Source organism: Saccoglossus kowalevskii, chromosome 2 (assembly GCF_978046115.1).
Source record: "Saccoglossus kowalevskii chromosome 2, keSacKowa6.1, whole genome shotgun sequence".
Classification (NCBI taxonomy): Eukaryota; Metazoa; Hemichordata; class Enteropneusta; family Harrimaniidae; genus Saccoglossus; species Saccoglossus kowalevskii.
In genome coordinates this window covers 27,124,347-27,141,642 of record NC_140642.1, presented here as the reverse complement: position 1 = coordinate 27,141,642, position 17,296 = coordinate 27,124,347, and the positions used below count along the sequence as shown (strand labels likewise).

General features: G+C 35.9%; 1 protein-coding gene across 1 annotated transcript; it reads left to right on the top strand.

The window, feature by feature from the left end:
* The first annotated feature begins 12,984 nt into the window (after positions 1–12,984).
* LOC144360125 (uncharacterized) lies at positions 12,985–14,510 on the top strand. Its single transcript, XM_078013017.2, is given in 5 exon segments — positions 12,985–13,005; positions 13,653–13,895; positions 14,229–14,346; positions 14,349–14,363; positions 14,366–14,510. Coding segments are annotated over 4 exon segments (429 nt in total). The 5' UTR covers positions 12,985–13,005; positions 13,653–13,667; the 3' UTR covers positions 14,434–14,510.
* The last annotated feature ends 2,786 nt before the right edge of the window (positions 14,511–17,296 follow it).

Below are 17,296 nucleotides of genomic sequence, written 5' to 3'. Positions count from 1 at the left end.
TACTATTATATGTATGAACAGCTGAAGAGTTTCTTCATATCACATATGGACATAGCTGCAATAATTGTAGCGTTATTTTCTTATCATCGGTATCTGCGAAAATATACCGATGATAAAACAATAACGCTACAATTATTACAGCTAATATGGACAGAAAGAAATACCTAGTTATTCATAAAAGTAGTGGAGTATTAGTAATCAAACTCAACCATGGGAACTGGGGAAAACTCAAGTTCACTTACTTACAGCCGCAGCGTTGCACAAACTTCTCTTATGTTTCCTCTAATCATTAATACACAACTTGTAATTGAAGGGAACTAAAAATTAAATCGTTAACAACTGCAATAGTGAAATACATAGCAATTAAAAAAAACAAAATGATTCAACCCCTGGGATTTCGTACAACAGGTCGGGGGGTTCATAAAAACATAAAGTCAAATTATGTGAACGCATACGTACCCGTTGTTATAAATACGGCATTATGTCTTGCTGCCAAATTTCGCTCTAAAACGATCACCGAATTCAATGGGGTGACTTTTCTCGACATGCTGATTTGAGACAACTCCGAACGTCTCATCTTCACCAAAAAAGCGCACAAAATCGCTGACTGGATGTCTTAAACGTTTAAGTAGCAATCCAACGTCTTTTCCCTTGACTGTATTCCAACAGCAACGACATACTGAATCTGTAGAGATTTTCTGTAGAATTATAAACGCGCCAAAGAACATTTGCTGGTTCCTGGCGACCCTTGCCGCCGCGCCAACCAGCGAACCGCGAATATTATAGAATTCTGCGAATGCCCAGTACATTTTCCCGGGAGTAATATCGTTCTTACTGTGTTGATATCAGACAGCAGTACCTGCACTTTAAGTCAGTAACTTTGTTGACCATACCGTGATTCCACGAACTCAATTGGTTTAATCAAACTGATAAAGAATCTTTACGCAAACTGCCGATTCGTGAAGTCTTATTAACGTCTAGGATATTACAGTAAGTCAATTTTTTTCTTATTTATGTTATAAAAAAAACACCCTGGTTGTTGGACTGCACAATGATAATGACCATTCTGTCTAATAACTACCAGTGTCACAGTCGTATAGTTATCGAAAAACCGTCGTTTTACATTTAAGTTAACCGATACACTTAAAGACTAATATTGGCATGTACAGTACACATTTCGCCAATTATCCCGCCCGTCTTAAAAAAAAAGCTTCGCGTAATGACCGCGTTTTTTTTGTTCGCGGGCTAAATGCTCGCTTTTCTTTCCTTTTTTCCGCTTCCTACACTTCGCTTTTGACTGCTTGTGCTATTAATTATTGCAATTCAACACGTAGTTGTATATTTTAATTTTAGTGATATAATGAAATGGAGACTAAATTAGTGTAATACGGGCTTACGTTCAGAACACACAGATATGTTACACAGTTTCAAAGGGGGCAATTTACGAACGTTTTTGATTGACAGGTGAATGTTTGAAAAAAATAGCAGTTGTAATGAAAGTAAACAAATGCATTTGTCAGTCTGCTTTTACGGCTAGATTTGTTCATGGATGTTTTAGTACCAGTATATCTCTGACTGTCAATATTTAATTTCAGCAAACCCGTGAATAGTCGGTGAAAGCACTATTCAGAGTGCGCGTCAGTCCAGATGTAAGTTTTAGTATAGCAAGAAAGCAGAAGTATTATCATTGCGTTGTGTTTAATAACCATACAATCACAATTAAGGTGAATAAGCCAGTTCACGATTTTGCTGGCATCGTAACGACGCCGGGGTAATCTATGACGTTGGTGGCGTTGCATAGTGTTTGACTCAACAGTCTCATGGATACATGCAATTAAACGGGATTCTACTAGAATCTAAAGGTTAATCTGAGTTTATTCTGCGTGCGAGTATATATTAGTTGTTTGGGATGAATTTAATAACAATATTCCGTGTCTGACAATCATATTTATTTGATTTGTGTATATTCCGAGTGGAATACAGGGACCACAAAATGACGGCATCCAAATCCATGCAGCAAAAGACAACTTTGATCAAAACGAAGAAACATTGGATAGTAAATCAACTACACATGCCATGGCAGCTGCCGTGTACAAGAGAGGCACACAATTACCACTTCAATGTACAGGAATCAAAAGAGTGGCACAAAAATCTATCCGAACTGACAATGATGGAGACATGCTGCAAATGTAATGTGAATTCTTTGAAATGTTGTACTTTGAATCAGTTGTAACTTTGTTATCTTAATGAATTCATAGTACATACTTGTAAATGAAAATGCTCACATTTCTATTTATAGTCCATTGTATCTTTTTTTCACTTTGTGTAGGTACATTAAGCCACCACAGCGTCCTGCACCTGCTTTAATCGTTGAAACCTCTGTCACGCAAGCTTGCTATACCTCAGTCTTGTGCTGCAGCAGTAAAGATGGATACTCTGTGGATACTCGCCTTAGTAAACCTGAAGTGCATGAGCAAATGTTGTTCCAGTTACTTTAAGCAATATAAATAAAAAAAACAGAAAGTTCGGGATACACAAAACACAGGATTCCTTGAACATCAAAGGCGCAGAACCGACTTGGACAGGTTGTAACTCCTTTCTTTCGGAAGACAATTTACCTGTAGCTACAATTAGGTACTTACCATTCATTCAAGCTCCTCCCACAGATCTCGCCACGATTTACACCATATTGCGTAATCTGGCAGAACTTGCTGATAAATTGGGCCAGTCACACACCCTGGTGACAGCCGATATGTCAATTTATTCCAAGGTGCAAGAAATTCTGTGGGCCAGACCACCAAACCTGGATGGGAAGGTTACAATGAGAGTTGGAGGAATGCACTTGACAATGGCCTTTATTGCCAGTATTGGTACTTTGTACAGCGATGGAGGCTTACTTGCAATGCATGTTTATTCTGATGTTTATGCAACTGACACAGCTCGGGGAATGATGTAAGGAAAGCAATATGCAAGGGGTGTTCGAGGCTTGAAACCGATACTGGAAGCGCTATTTCGTATACTCTTTGCATCAATGGAGTCCTGAAGCAGTAAACAGGGGAAAGGTCTTGATTTCCATGACAGTGACCAGAGGCTACAAGAACTACATAATGCATTTGTCATGAAAGACTTGCAAATGAACTTGACATATCTTGATTTTATAATTGAAACAATCAAGGAATTCATAAGAATCGGTCGAAAACAGTCCAAAACATTCAGTTGCTAGGACACTTTCTTAGCATGTATAGTAGTATATCACCACCATCTGAGAGCTGAACGTGAAGGTAATTTTAACCTACATCTCAATGCTGTATGTGATACTCTACCCTGGCTTTGTGCAGCTGGCAGACATACATATGCCAAATATCTACTAACGTATGTAGCAGATATGAAAGCATTGGAGCAAGAACACCCTGAAAGCTACAAACACCTATGTGATGGTGAATTTGTTGTCCGAAGGTCAGCTAATCGAAAATTTAAAGGTGTTGCAACAGACCAAGCCTTAGAACAAAGTGAATAGAGATGGTAAAAGTAAAGGAGGTGTGATTGGCTTAACACTGCGCAAAGGTGCCCTTTCACGCTGGTTGAAGACAAGACATGTTACTGCAGAGTCACTCTCCAATACCAAACATCTCATGAAGAATTAGGAAACTCCAGGATTGCAAGGGACGAACAAGATGTATGCAAGATTGTGGACACAATACCAGATTCCATTTGATCTGGATATTATTCCCCCACAACTAATCAACGTTGCTACAGGTCAAGTGGCCTCAACAGAGGTAAGCAAAAGACTAACTACATTCCTTGATAATGGTAAAATGGAGCACAACAACTTTCTTACAACACACCTTTTGGAAAGTACCAAATAAAAGAGGCAAGTTAGCTAAACCCTCAATTTTGCAGACATGCGGAAATCTGTGATGACTAGAAAGTCAGATAAGTTTATGGTTAATTCAGAGGTACTCTTCCGTTGACTTTTAGTAGTCTCTAAACAGAGAGATGTCAACCTGAAAACTGTACTAGAGCATGAACTGGCTGCTGTGCCTCCTTTCTTTCATGATGATGGCACCATGAGAAAATGTACTAAATCGGACCTTGCTAAGAAACTTGAAGCCACTTGCGAAAAATTACACAGCTTATGTCATTAATGGTATGGCACTTTTACAAAGCCTCCAGAAAACACATTTTAACACGTTTGATGACATAGGGAACCAAGTACTACAGTACTTATAAAGATTAATTAGTGGTAATCTTGGTGTTATGGCTATTGCAATGGTTTTTGTATGGTATGACAATCCCCATTCCATCAAGCAATCTGAGAGACAAAGGCGTGGTAAGGAAACGGGAGTCACATATATTATCAAAGGCAGTCGGGCTGTACTCAGTTACCGATAATTTATGAAGATTTCTACAAACAAACCAGCTGTAGCAGCCTTTGTATCTGACTATATAGTATCAAAAGGCTCAGAAATCCTCTCATGTGGTCAACTAATTATTATTGCTGGTGCCGTTGCTGATGGTTGTTTAGTTAAGTGTGTAACAAGAGCTGGCATATCTGACCCCCTGCCACACCTTTTTAGTTTAAGAGGAGGCCGATACAAGAATGGTACTGCATGCAATTGACATGTCTTCTAACTTTGAGAGAATTGTAGTTCGTAGTGATGACACTGATGTTTTAGTACTTATTTTGTACTACACAAGTAAAGACATGTTGGGTTCTTCAGTATATATGCATGCAGCTCACGTTAATCGTCGGAGGTACATACCAATCAACACTATTGTAAAAAAAATAGGATAGAACAGGATATATGTCAGTCTACCTGCAGCACACGCCTTGACTGGATGTGATAGTACAAGTAGTTTTTTCTAGGTGGGCAAACGCACAGCTTACACAAAACTGCTGGATCATATAAAAGGAAACCAGTTATCATTGAAGACATTTGGGCTATCAAATAGTCTGAATGATGATGTCACTGTCGCAAGGACATACATTCTCACAGTATATGGAAGAAAAAAGGTGCCATGCTCAAATCTGGACCAGCTGAGATATATAACAACCTTTATTGATATCGTATCCCTTCTGGGATCTAGATTAGAATACAATAAGGATATAAGGAACAATAAAATACATAAGTAATAAAAATAATAAAAAAGAAATAAATAGTAATACTGTGAAAATATTATTATATAAATATTTTTTGGTGTTATTTTGAGGCGGCTGGTAAATTGCTTTTCATGAAATTCTCTCTTTTATTGAAACAGTCGCTGATAAACTTGGCAATTGCTTGGACGGTTTTAGAATTTTTGTTATTGAGAAGTGCTTTCAGATTACCGGATAAGTTTACGCTTTCAAACAAAGCATCTCTTTCAAATTTGTACTGGTTACAATTGAAGAGGAAGTGTTCTTCATCTTCAATTTCATTGGAGTCACAGACAGGGCATGTTCTATTTAAGACATCTATGTTGTGATATCGCCCAACTTCAATCTGAAGTATGTGGGCACTTATCCTCAGTTTAGTCATAGATGATCTGTGGATGGGGTTTTTAATAATTTCAAGGTATTTTTCAAGTGCAAAATCAGTTTTCAGCTGTCTGTAGGTACGAAGTTTATTTTTGTGATTAGTGCCTTTATTGTCATTATGCATTGTTTCTGTACAGTGTTTCTCAAACATATTTTTTAGTTTTTTTGTAGCTAATGGGATAATACTGGTTTTTTCGCAAACATCACTAATTTCCAAAAGGTTCAGTAATTTTTTTATGCCTGTGGTCCAATTACTGACGTTTTCTTTGTCCAAATTGGTGCCAAGTTTGTAGGCCTCAGAGATCAGAGTGGTTTCATCCATATGTTTTATTTTCAGCCAGTAGTTAATCATACGTTTGATGCTTGAGATGATAAGTGGATATCTTCCCAGTTCAAGTAAACATGCCAAGTTTGTGGCTTTACAGTTTACTTGTAGTAGGTACTTGCACATTTTGTGATGTAATTTTTCCATAGGCAAGGATTGTTTAAACAAGTCTGTTGAGTGCATATTAATAATATCGCTTGCCCAGATTTCGCTACAGTAGAGTAAAATTGGTTTAACCATAGCATCAAACAATTTCAGATGTGTTTTGATTGGAATATTTGGGTCTGCATAGAGTGTTTTAGTTTAAAAAGTGCCTTCATTGCTCTGTGACTAAGGTCTTCTTGAGCTCTGTTCAGTTTACCAGTAGCATTGATTTTAACACCAAGGTAGGAGTAAGATGAGACGTTTTCCAATTTTTGGCTATTAATTTGAAATCTGAACTTACTTAATATTTTACCTTGCTTGTTGAAAATGATAATTTTTGATTTTGACACATTGATATCTAGTTTCCATTGTTTGCAGTATGTTTCCACTGTGCGTATTGCATTTTGCAGACCATTTTTAGATTGTGATAGGAGGAGGTCATCCGCATACATCAAACATGACAAATGATTGTTTACAAGTAAAGGGGGTTCATTATTGGATGATTCTATCTGGCATTTGATATCATTAATGAAAAGATTGAAAAGGAGTGGGCTTAAACCATCTCCCTGTCTGATACCCCTTTGAACTGGAAAGCTAGCAGTCAAACCACCTTTTAGTTTAACACAGCCAGTGGCATTCTGATAAATAGATTTAATTATGTTGTGAAATTTTCCTGAGATTTTGTTTTTGTGAAGTTTATATAAAAGACCGAGGTGCCAAATGGAATCAAACGCCTTCTTAAAGTCGATGAAACATGCAAATAAATAGTTTCCTTTATTAAGATATTTTGTTATTAGCTGTTTGAGAACAAAGATATGGTCCGCTGTGCTGAATTTTGGAAGAAAACCAATTTGCTCTTTAATTATGATATTATTGCTTTTTACATGTTTGGTCAACCTTTGTTTCAATACGGCTGTGAAGAGCTTGCTAAGACTGTTTAGGAGAGTTATCCCTCTGTAGTTGCCTGGATCAGATTTTTCCCCTTTTTTAAATATTGGAGTGATAATGCCCAAATTCCAAGAGCTAGGGAAATGGCCACTCGTTAGGATGAGATTGAACATTTTTTGTAGAGGTTTGATGAGCACATTTCTCCCTGTTTTAATCATCTCATTTCTAATATTATCAATGCCTGGAGATTTTTTATTTTTCAAGTTGCTAATTGCAGTTTGTATTTCTAACTGTGAAATATTTTGGTCTAGCTCAGTAATAGGTTTAATTTCCTTTTCAAGCTTAGCAATCTCTTCGTTTAAAGTGCTTTCATCAGTATTATTTATTGCATTTAATTGTCTGAAATGTTCATACCATTTTTGGTCTTCAATGTTTTCACTGTCATTATTAATTTGACCATTTCTAAGCTCCTTGATCAAATTCCAATATTCCTTTGGAGAAGAATTACCCATCTCTTCAAGTTTATTTAGTATATTTTTTTTATAGTTTCTTTTCGTTTTCTTAACCATTTGTTTGTATTTCTTTTTCAGACTATAGCAGTTGTTTCTCAGATCATTATTGTATGGGTCCGAACTTAATTTCCTGGATATTTTCTGGACATCTTTTTTAAGATTGCCAAGATCATTGGAGTACCATTTTGGTTTCATTTTTTGATGTTTTTTGTTTTTTCTAATAAAGTTTTTTTTAAGACTTTTACCAGCTGCCTCATGGTAAATATTTGAGAGTAAATGTTCTGCTTCATCAACTGCCTGTTGTGTGTCATCAAAGTTTGCATTGGAGAAATTATTGATTAGCTTACAAATCTCTTTGCTGTGTAAAGCATCATTATAAAGAAGTTTGGAATTATCATGCCAAGAATAAAAGTATTTCGGGCCATGAATTGTAGTATAATTATTTTGATTAGTTTTAGTAGTTTCACAATTCGTTACAGCATTTGTTTGAAGAAGAAAAGACATTTGACAGTGATCCGAAAGTGTCAAATTAAGTGGATGTATTTGAAAAAAGGAAATGTGTTTAAATAAGTTGCTACTAACAATACTATAATCTACAATACTACGTCCTTTGCTTTGATAGCAGGTAAATTTGCCAGTGAGGTCCCCTATGCACCTTCCATTTAGTATAATTAGGTCTGCACCAATACACAGTTCTATCAGTTGGTTACCATACTGGTTTTTAACTGTTAGATCTTGTGTTGTTCTTTCTCTGTATGGGTTTTTAGTATTTCCAGACTGCTGGTAAATAGGGTTGTCGAAAGATGCCACATCTTTTTCATTTTTTATACGTGCATTAAAGTCTCCCGTAAGCATTACTGAGCCAAATTGAGAATATCTTGTGATATCATTTTCCAGTAGTTCAAATAGAGTTAGAATTTTTCCCACGAAAAATGCTGGATGACTGAGGACTCAAGTATAATGCACATAGAAATATATCTTCATCTAGTTGAAAGAATTCTTTATCTAGGCGAGCCCAGATAAAGTCATCACTGCTACTTGCCATTTGTTTTACACCCTGTTTATACAAGTTTTTAAAATACATAACAATCCCACCAGAGTTGGTACGAGCATTTTTATGTTTTTCCCTCCTAAAGGAATGAAAGTGGCAATAGTTGGGGATTTTAATCTTTGAACCAAAATTAGTTTTGGTTTCAACTAAACTAACAAAATCAAAATCACTAATACTATTTAAAAAATCTACGTCATTAATTTTCTGGACTAGACTGCCATAAATATTCCAAGTCGAAAATTTTAAACTGGACTTCATTGTGGAATGGCAGATAAAAAACAAAAACAAAAAAAACAGTAAGTAAGAGCAGATAAAGAGTGTTAAATACACTATTCTAGGTCAAATGTAAATATGTAAAAGTTACCTATTTCAGTGTAACATGCAGACAACTGGATTCAATTGTGGATAATGTTCATAATGCTGGTGAGTAAGTTCTCTATATGTTTATTTCTCGAGTTTCTTTGGTTACTTTTATAGTGTTTGTTGTCTTGTCTATATACCTGGCGTTGAGTGTTTTTTACTCTGAGATCTGGATTTTGCATTGAGTGAGTGTTGGATGGCTTGCCTCCAGGTTGCGAAGTTATGGTTCTGTATACATATCGTTTTATATTGCTTGCAATGAATCTAGTTCCTCTGTGGTTGGGGTGTACTTTGTCTTCAAATAGATATGTTTTGATGTTATTTTCGTTGTCAAGGAAGTTATGGTGAATATAATATACCTCAGTCTTCTGTTTGCTGAAGAGTTGTAATGATGTGTTGAACCTTGCTGCTGCTTCATTAAAGCTATCTTTATCCAGTCTAGGGATGACACTGGATATGAATATTCTGCTTGTTGGATACATGCCACGTGTTACGTCAATTAAATCTTCATACTGGTCACAGCATTCTTGTAGGGGGATGCCGTTGTCAATATCGTTAGAGGCAATGTGTAGCACTATGTTTTTTGGATCTTTAAATTTAGATTACTTAATGAATGAGGATACATGATTTATCCCTTTACCATTCATTACTTTAACACAAGTTTTCCGTACTGTTGAAAATTTTTCAGGTATAATATGCTTCATTGTGGAGTCTCCCACAATAACAGTGTTGTAACTACCTTTGTTTTGAAAGCTGGGATCAGATTTGCTATTGTTGATCTGATTTTTACTGCGGATGTTGTTGTTTCTGTGCCTGGGGTGAGTAATTGTGCTACTGGATGCCAATTGATCATTGTCTGGAGTGACATCGGTAGATGAACAGCTCTGTTGTATATCGGTTGATTTTGGAGTATCTTCTAGAGAACTGTAGTAATTGTTGGTTGGTACATTTACTATGAATTCTTTTGCTTCTGCATTAAGAGCAAGTGTTTGTTGTTGCTGTACATTTGAAGCAGTACTTATATCAGACTCATGCATGTAACTACCTGAATTTGAATTTTCCATTTTCTCTGTTTGCGAAGCGGTGCTTGTAGTAGTTGGTGCTCTCAAATTGTTTTTTGGACTCTGGATTTCTTTTAAGATGTTCATAATTATGTTTTGGGTATCATGTATTTTGTTGATGGATCTTTTCATGCTGGTAACTTCAGAGTTAGTTTTGTTCAGTGATGAGGTTATCCCTTCCAGTTGCTCTTTAATTTCAACTTGCCATGTGGCAGTCAATTTATTGTGGTTGTTAAGTTTAATATGTTTTAGCCTCAAAAACTGATAATTCAGCTGGTCAGCTTCCACCAATGAAAGATTCATTCATGCAGCATGTGATGAGAGGTATCAGACAGCAATATGGTGCCAAAGTCACGTTGCAAATCAAGAACTTTGGGAACCAATTGGAAATGGATGGAGACTAACAGAAGATGAACAGCTTGAGCCAGTCATGTATACTAAAGATGTCGCACCAATTCAAGTGCGAGACCTGACACATCTCTACTGTACTGACCATAACTGTAATGCGAACAGGAAATGTCAGTGCCTACAGACAGGACTAAAGTGTACAGAATTTCGTGCGTGCCATGAACATTATTGCAACAATACTGATTATAATATTGAGTCTGACAGTGACACTGATGATTAGTAATTCAGTTTGTTAATATTGTAATGTTAGATGTGATCGCCCACTTAAACTCTGTTTAAAGCACATATTCATGCCAGCTAGACTTGATAATATAAACATAGCCATTACCAACTACTACACATTTATTGGTGCCGTTCTCAACTTGGAACATAAATGAGCCATGAAAAAATAGTATTGCTTGATATTCCATTCTGATATATGCATTAGATTATGCTATATCACTATATCATGATAATGAACTTAAAGTGTTTTTCGTATGAACAAAAAGTATTTGCTTCATAAACATTGTGAGCATGTTTTTAAAATAAACAAATGTGTTGCATTGTACTATTTTAAATGACTAAACTGATAATTTCAATGACTAAAATCTAAACAAATGTGTTTTACAATATATATATATATGACAAAATCCTTGTTTAATTTCAATTTAATACTAGTAACCATGGAAACGGGCACTGTAAACGTATATCAGGCAAACATTTCTCACCACATCTATGTTTTTCTTTCAGAAGACATGTCTGAACTAAAAAACACAGGAGGTGACTTGATATACCACATGTGGGGGTTGCTCTCATTTTAGGCCCCTTTTTTGGAAATGGCAACTGGTCTACACGTTTCCGGGTGCAATTTAAACTAGCGAATTCAGTTATTTCGTTCATTTTGACAATGCAGCATTTTAGTTGATATACATTAACTTCTACTGTATATTCATTTTCTCCATGTTTATATCAGTACATTTAAATGCAACACTTGGAGGAAAGTCGGTTCTGCGCCTTTGATGTTCAAGGAATCCTGTGTTTTGTGTTTCCAGAACTTTCTTTTTTTTTATATTGCTTAAAGTAACTGGAACAACATTTTTCTGGTATTCTGGGCTGAAACAGATTGCCTGTGTTTCCACATCTACAGCATTTTGTAAGGTGAATGAAAAGAATTGCTTCTTTTCTCTTTTTTTCATTGGGAAAAGACAATGCACATATATCCTACAGCTGAATCCTTATAACTGCTTGATGGTTTCATCTGTATAATTGATTACACCAAGGTCATGTGTACTAGTACTGTAATACCTTAAAGGCCCAATAGCTGGAATGAAAACGTCTCTAACGGCGTTCTAAATAACTATTTTGGGTTGAAAACTTGTTGCATTTATCTTTGAAATTGCTTATCTTCTATTATAATAAAATTTACATCGATCTCTGTGCGGATGCGAATGCGCAAAAAATGCTCACGATCGAACTCAACGCCATATTTCTAGGTGGTCTGACTGATCACGAGATGAAGAACTCCAACAATGTTACGTCATAACTACCGCGTGAAATGGATGTTATCGCGACATTTCGCATTCTAAAATGGATTCCACGGCAACGCACTCTGACATCGACTTAAGTATTGCATATTTATTAGGACGTAAACAAATACACGTGGTTTTTATTGATCGAACGTTTTCCATGTAGTTCTGTCTGTGTTGTTTTAACGGACTTATTCATTGCTGTATTCTTATGGTTTACGTTGGAGCGACGAGAGGTATTTTGTTTTAGACAGACGACGTGGTGACCACTTCGGCTTTTAGTTTTTACTACTTTTGTTTTTTTTATTTTACAAACATTGATTTGCTTTTCCAAAATGTAATTTGGAATATAAACATTAAAATTTGCCTAAAAATTAAGATCGAATCAACGTGGTTTTGACATTGTACAAAAATCAAACACGGTATGTTTTATTTCCGGTGTCACAGTTTCAAAGCCGGGAAAAGTTCGTGTGAATCTAGCCGCAGGTCTGTAGCTCACGATTCCCGGTCTTCGGGGTTCCCCCATAACCCGAAGACCGAACTGCGGCTAGTGTAAATCATGATAAACTACTAGTAAAAAAATAAACGGAAGTCTGTCATGCATGTTACCGTTCTCATGTTATTATTTTTTCTCTTGCTAAATACAGTTTTAAAAAAAAATATTTAAAAAAAAAATATGCAAAAGTTTTGTTCATGTTGACAAAAAAAATTTGTAAAGTAAAACTATAGTTAGGGGTTGACTAAAAAGATGAATTTAGCACATTGGAAAACTTTAGTTATAAATTAGCCATAGTGGTACTTGTAATTCAAAGTAAATGCAGTAAAATAAATAGTACCCTAATTGTGTCTTTGATACAAGCAAGTATTTATTTTCATTTTTTTATGGTTACAACTTATTTTTATGTATGGCTATTTGTTTTGTTCAAAATGTTTAAATTGCCTCAGCAGACAAAGTCATAGGGTTTCTGCTTGTTTGAGCAAATAGTGTGCTTCCTAGTTGGGGTACCCTGCTCTATTCATGGCAGAGATGTTTGAATACGTTTTTATTTTCCTTAGACTTCAAGTTCGGATGAAGCTGACAAAATAATTTCTAGAAAGGGAGGGACTGGTAGGGGAAGAGGCGGCAGAGGGAGACCCAGTACCTCCAGAGGTACAAGTGGCAGAGGAAGATCTAGTAGAGGTGGAGGTGGCATAACATTGAATATACTTGAAGAAAGGAAAACAAGACTTCGTGTAATTACAATATATATTTTTTTTCATACCTAGTACAGTCATTGTGGACTTTTTGGTATGCAAGACAATAAGCTTGAGCAGATATTTTTTTTGAAAATCAAGGAAATATCCGTATTAGATTAATAATAATTTTCCTTATCTTATGCAATGAAAGCATCACCAATATAAATAAGTATTCCACATTAATGAAATTACATGTACCAGGGTTCCCACAGGTCAGAGAAATTGAAAAAAAAAACTGCATTGAAAAATCAAGGAATTTGAAAAAGAATCAGGGAAAATGCAGGGAATTTAAGATAGTGGTAAATATTTTTCAAGGCCTGAAAAAGAACCTGCGTAAACAGCATGTACATGGTTTAGTTTTCATCACTTATTGGCTTCAAAATTTCATAATTTGTTGAATGGAAGTGTAATCAACATATTCATTTTGTTTGCATCAAAATGAAGGCCAACATGTATGTAGAAATGAAAATTGTGTTGTTCGATGCCTATTTGATTGGGAGATGTACAAGTTAAGGATCAGGGAAATTGTGAACTATATCAGGGAAATGTCATGGGAAAAATCAGGAAATCTTGTTTTTCATTTTCTGTGGGAACCCTGATGTACATTACATATGTGGTAATCATGTATAATTTTTTACATCTAGAAAATCATAACAGAAATGCCAATAAAATCAAAAGACAAGATCTTGATGCAAATGGTGGATAACCAGCCAAGTCTTGTTTTTAATTTAGTTGAGGAAAGATCAGCCCAGTTAGGAGGCCATCATCCATCATCATCCACTAATAATCCTGAATGGTGTATCTGCAGAAATTGCCGGCAGATGCCCACACAAGCGGAGAGGAGATGTTGTAGGAGGCAACCAGAAAGCTGCATTTCAGGACTACCAGTAAGTGTAGTTGAAAAATCAATCATGTCAATTTGACACATATGACCACATGTAGGACTGAATTATTGAAACAATCAACTGCTTCATATTTGTAATCTATGTTTGCCAGTTTTTGCGTGTTTTGAAGGAAGGGGAGTTACAGGTTTGTGAGGATATTAAACCATCATCATTGTTATGGGCGATTTATTTTTATTTATTGGGGGGGCCTCATCCCCAAAACAGGTCTACAGGAAACCTTGCATGCTGTAGTGCATACTTTACAGGAAATGCATGGAACAATCAGTGCAAGAACAGTTTGCTGTGCCATGTTAATCTAATTTTATTTTTCTCTAGGATTTTCAGCTACTTATCCTTAATGAAGCTGTCCTTGCATCAGCAAGGACATATAGAAGAGATATCCTCGCTGTGGATGATCTGAACATGTCCAACCGACATGCTGCATACAGACAATTTATAGCTGTTGTGTATGGGAATAAGAGACAAGTACCCCGACGATTTTGGGCAGTACACTAGATTTCTACCATCACGACTAGCATAAGAGCGGTGCAATAATTGATATTTTTCAAAAAGCCAAACTTATTTTATATATATCATTGTTTGTTTTTAATTCCGTCATTTTTTTTTACAAAGAGATGTCAAAAAACAATTTGTTATACTCCCACTGTATTTTTTCACTTGGGTTTTGAATATTCACAAATGTTTATAGTGTACTGTTTATTTAAAATAAAATTTATGAAAACATTGTTGTTTCTTTCTTGACTTGTTCAATAGCAACCATATATAATGAAGGTGAATTCCTGCTTTTACAGTTTCTAGATATATAAGAGCTTCTCCAAAGAAGTGCATGTAAATGCAAAATGACATTTTCTATTCCAAAAACAAAATAATATTGTATCTGGACACGACTATATACAAACACTTCATTGTCAAATGAAGAGGAACACGTAATGAGGACATACTATGGTGGTCCTAAATTTAATTTCCATAAAACACAACATACAAAATTTTTATATAACAAAATGTACATATTTTATTTACATTATCTATACAATAACACAAGTAATTGAATAAGTTGAGAGTGGTACAGAACTACAGCAAATGGACAAATTTGAGAGGACTTTCCACATCATGAATCTCAAAGCAATCTGGCAGACGATGGTTTGGAGAAAATGTGCAAAAAAAATTATCAGTTAAAATAGACACCTGTGCATGGGGGGGGGGGGGCAGTTCTAGAACATTCATGACAAATATCGGAGCAATCTGACAAGTTGTTGTTGAAAATAGTCATCTTTGACTGTTCCCTCAATATAGTGATTTACATGTGATATGAAATGCAACAGATGACCATCTCAGGTAACTGTGGTACGAATAGCAGGGCAATCTAGCTCTTGCTTTCTGAGAAGTCATTTAAATGAAACAATTCATTGGTGTATCCGACCCTCCTAATGTCACTGGTTTCAGCATACTTTCTCTCTAAAGCTGCACTAAGTTGACCCAGTTCTCTATTGATATCAGTATGAGTCTCATAATAGGATTTCAAAGGTGTCAACAAATAAATCGTAAAGCACCTGAAAAAATGGAAAATGTTAATTCGAAGTTGTATCATAGGTTCTTGCTTTTTTTAAATTATTTTGAAAAACTTCACTCATATTCATATTGCTATTGTTGTTTTATACTGACTGGTATTTGGACCTAAAAATTGTTAAAGTGCAGGATGCTAACCAACTAATTTATGTTCAGACTAAATAAATAATAACCAAAGCCCCCCCCCCCCCAGTCACACTTTTATACGAAACAGTGATCATTTTACAGCTACAATAGATTAAAATGTACAGTACAAAAATTCCATGGACAACATAAAAAAGGATCCCACATTTCATGTAAAACATGGACAAAACTGCAGTGTTCCCTATCTATGAAATCGTGGTACTGAGAAACCTCGGTAGTTTGTGAAATTAAGAAAAAATTGACATTTCTCTGTTAAAATGCTTGAAAATATTAATGAAATGTTTCGCAAAAGAAGTAAATTTCACTAAGAAACGAGTGATGCCAATGAGAACAATGTTTATGGAGAACACTTGTACACTATGAATGAACGTACACATTTCGTCATTGTGATCGCCGGATTCCAGTTTGCTTTGGTTCAAAATAAAAATTGTTGACAAATAATTTGCCGTGAAAAAATGACGGCAGGGTTAAATTCTGCAATTTCCATTCGGGTTGTGAATTTCATACAGAATATCAGTCTTAGTGATAAACTAGTCTTATACAGTACACATTCATACACAATACACGCGAACAGGCTAAGGCGTGATTGATTCGTGACATTAGACTTGCTTGCAGTCTGTTGCGATTCCGAAGATAAATTCTTGAAAAATAAATATAAATTGCGTGAACGTGGGGTGAACGCGAAAGTCATGTGACCGCAAAATTCCAACAGACTTGCCATCGGTGTAAAAACCCTCACATTACCGGCCAGATATGGGTTTGAAATTTGCATAAACGTCATACGGTGGGTTCTTTGAGGGACTGTTGGTGAGTGGAGCAGCCGAGCCACGGATCGTAACAATATACCGGTTTCCGGGGTCTCAGCATCGTCCGAATCGCACAGGCCTTCTGTTTAGAGGCTTGGCCGAATAAACTAAGACCTTGGCTAGCGGAGATGTGGTCTCAGTTGATATGTTAATTAGCCTGTCTTCTGATTGGTTCAAACATATTAGACATGTCAATCATTACAAGCCCGAATCTGGCCGGTAATGTAAGGGCGCTTACACTGATGCCAAGTCTGTTTGGACTTCGTGTTCACCCCTCGTTTACGCAATTTATATTTATTTTTCAAAAAATTTTCTTCAAATCGAATCACAACAGAGACTGCAAGCAAGTCTATCGTGACATGGCAAAATAAACGTCGGCTCATTTTTTTCAAAACAATATGTACTGATTAATGAAGTGTAGTTTCAGGTCACCGATATAATATATAAACGAGTTAGGTGCGGAATTGTGCTTTTTAACTAGTATACCAGCTAATATCTATGTATTACCAATGGGAACTAAATTAGACATTTCAGATAAACACGGATAAATGTAGCCATTTATAACTACCAGCTAGATCGAAGTCCAGTGTATAATTAGAAAAATGTTGATTTCTAGTCTGGGCAAATATTTATGCAAGATGTCACCCTGCTGTATACAAACATCACCCTCAACCCTACCATCATCCTCATCTGTTTTGCCCTCACATTCTATTTTATCAATGCCAGCATCATAGTTTGAGCTGGTCGAGTGCCATTGCTACTTCTTGCTTTGTGTTGTCTTCTCCTTTTTTTCTGTGTTTAGAAGTATGTGAAGAGTGAGGCTCATCACTTGTATCGTCATGTTTATGTTTCTATTCTGATCGCCTT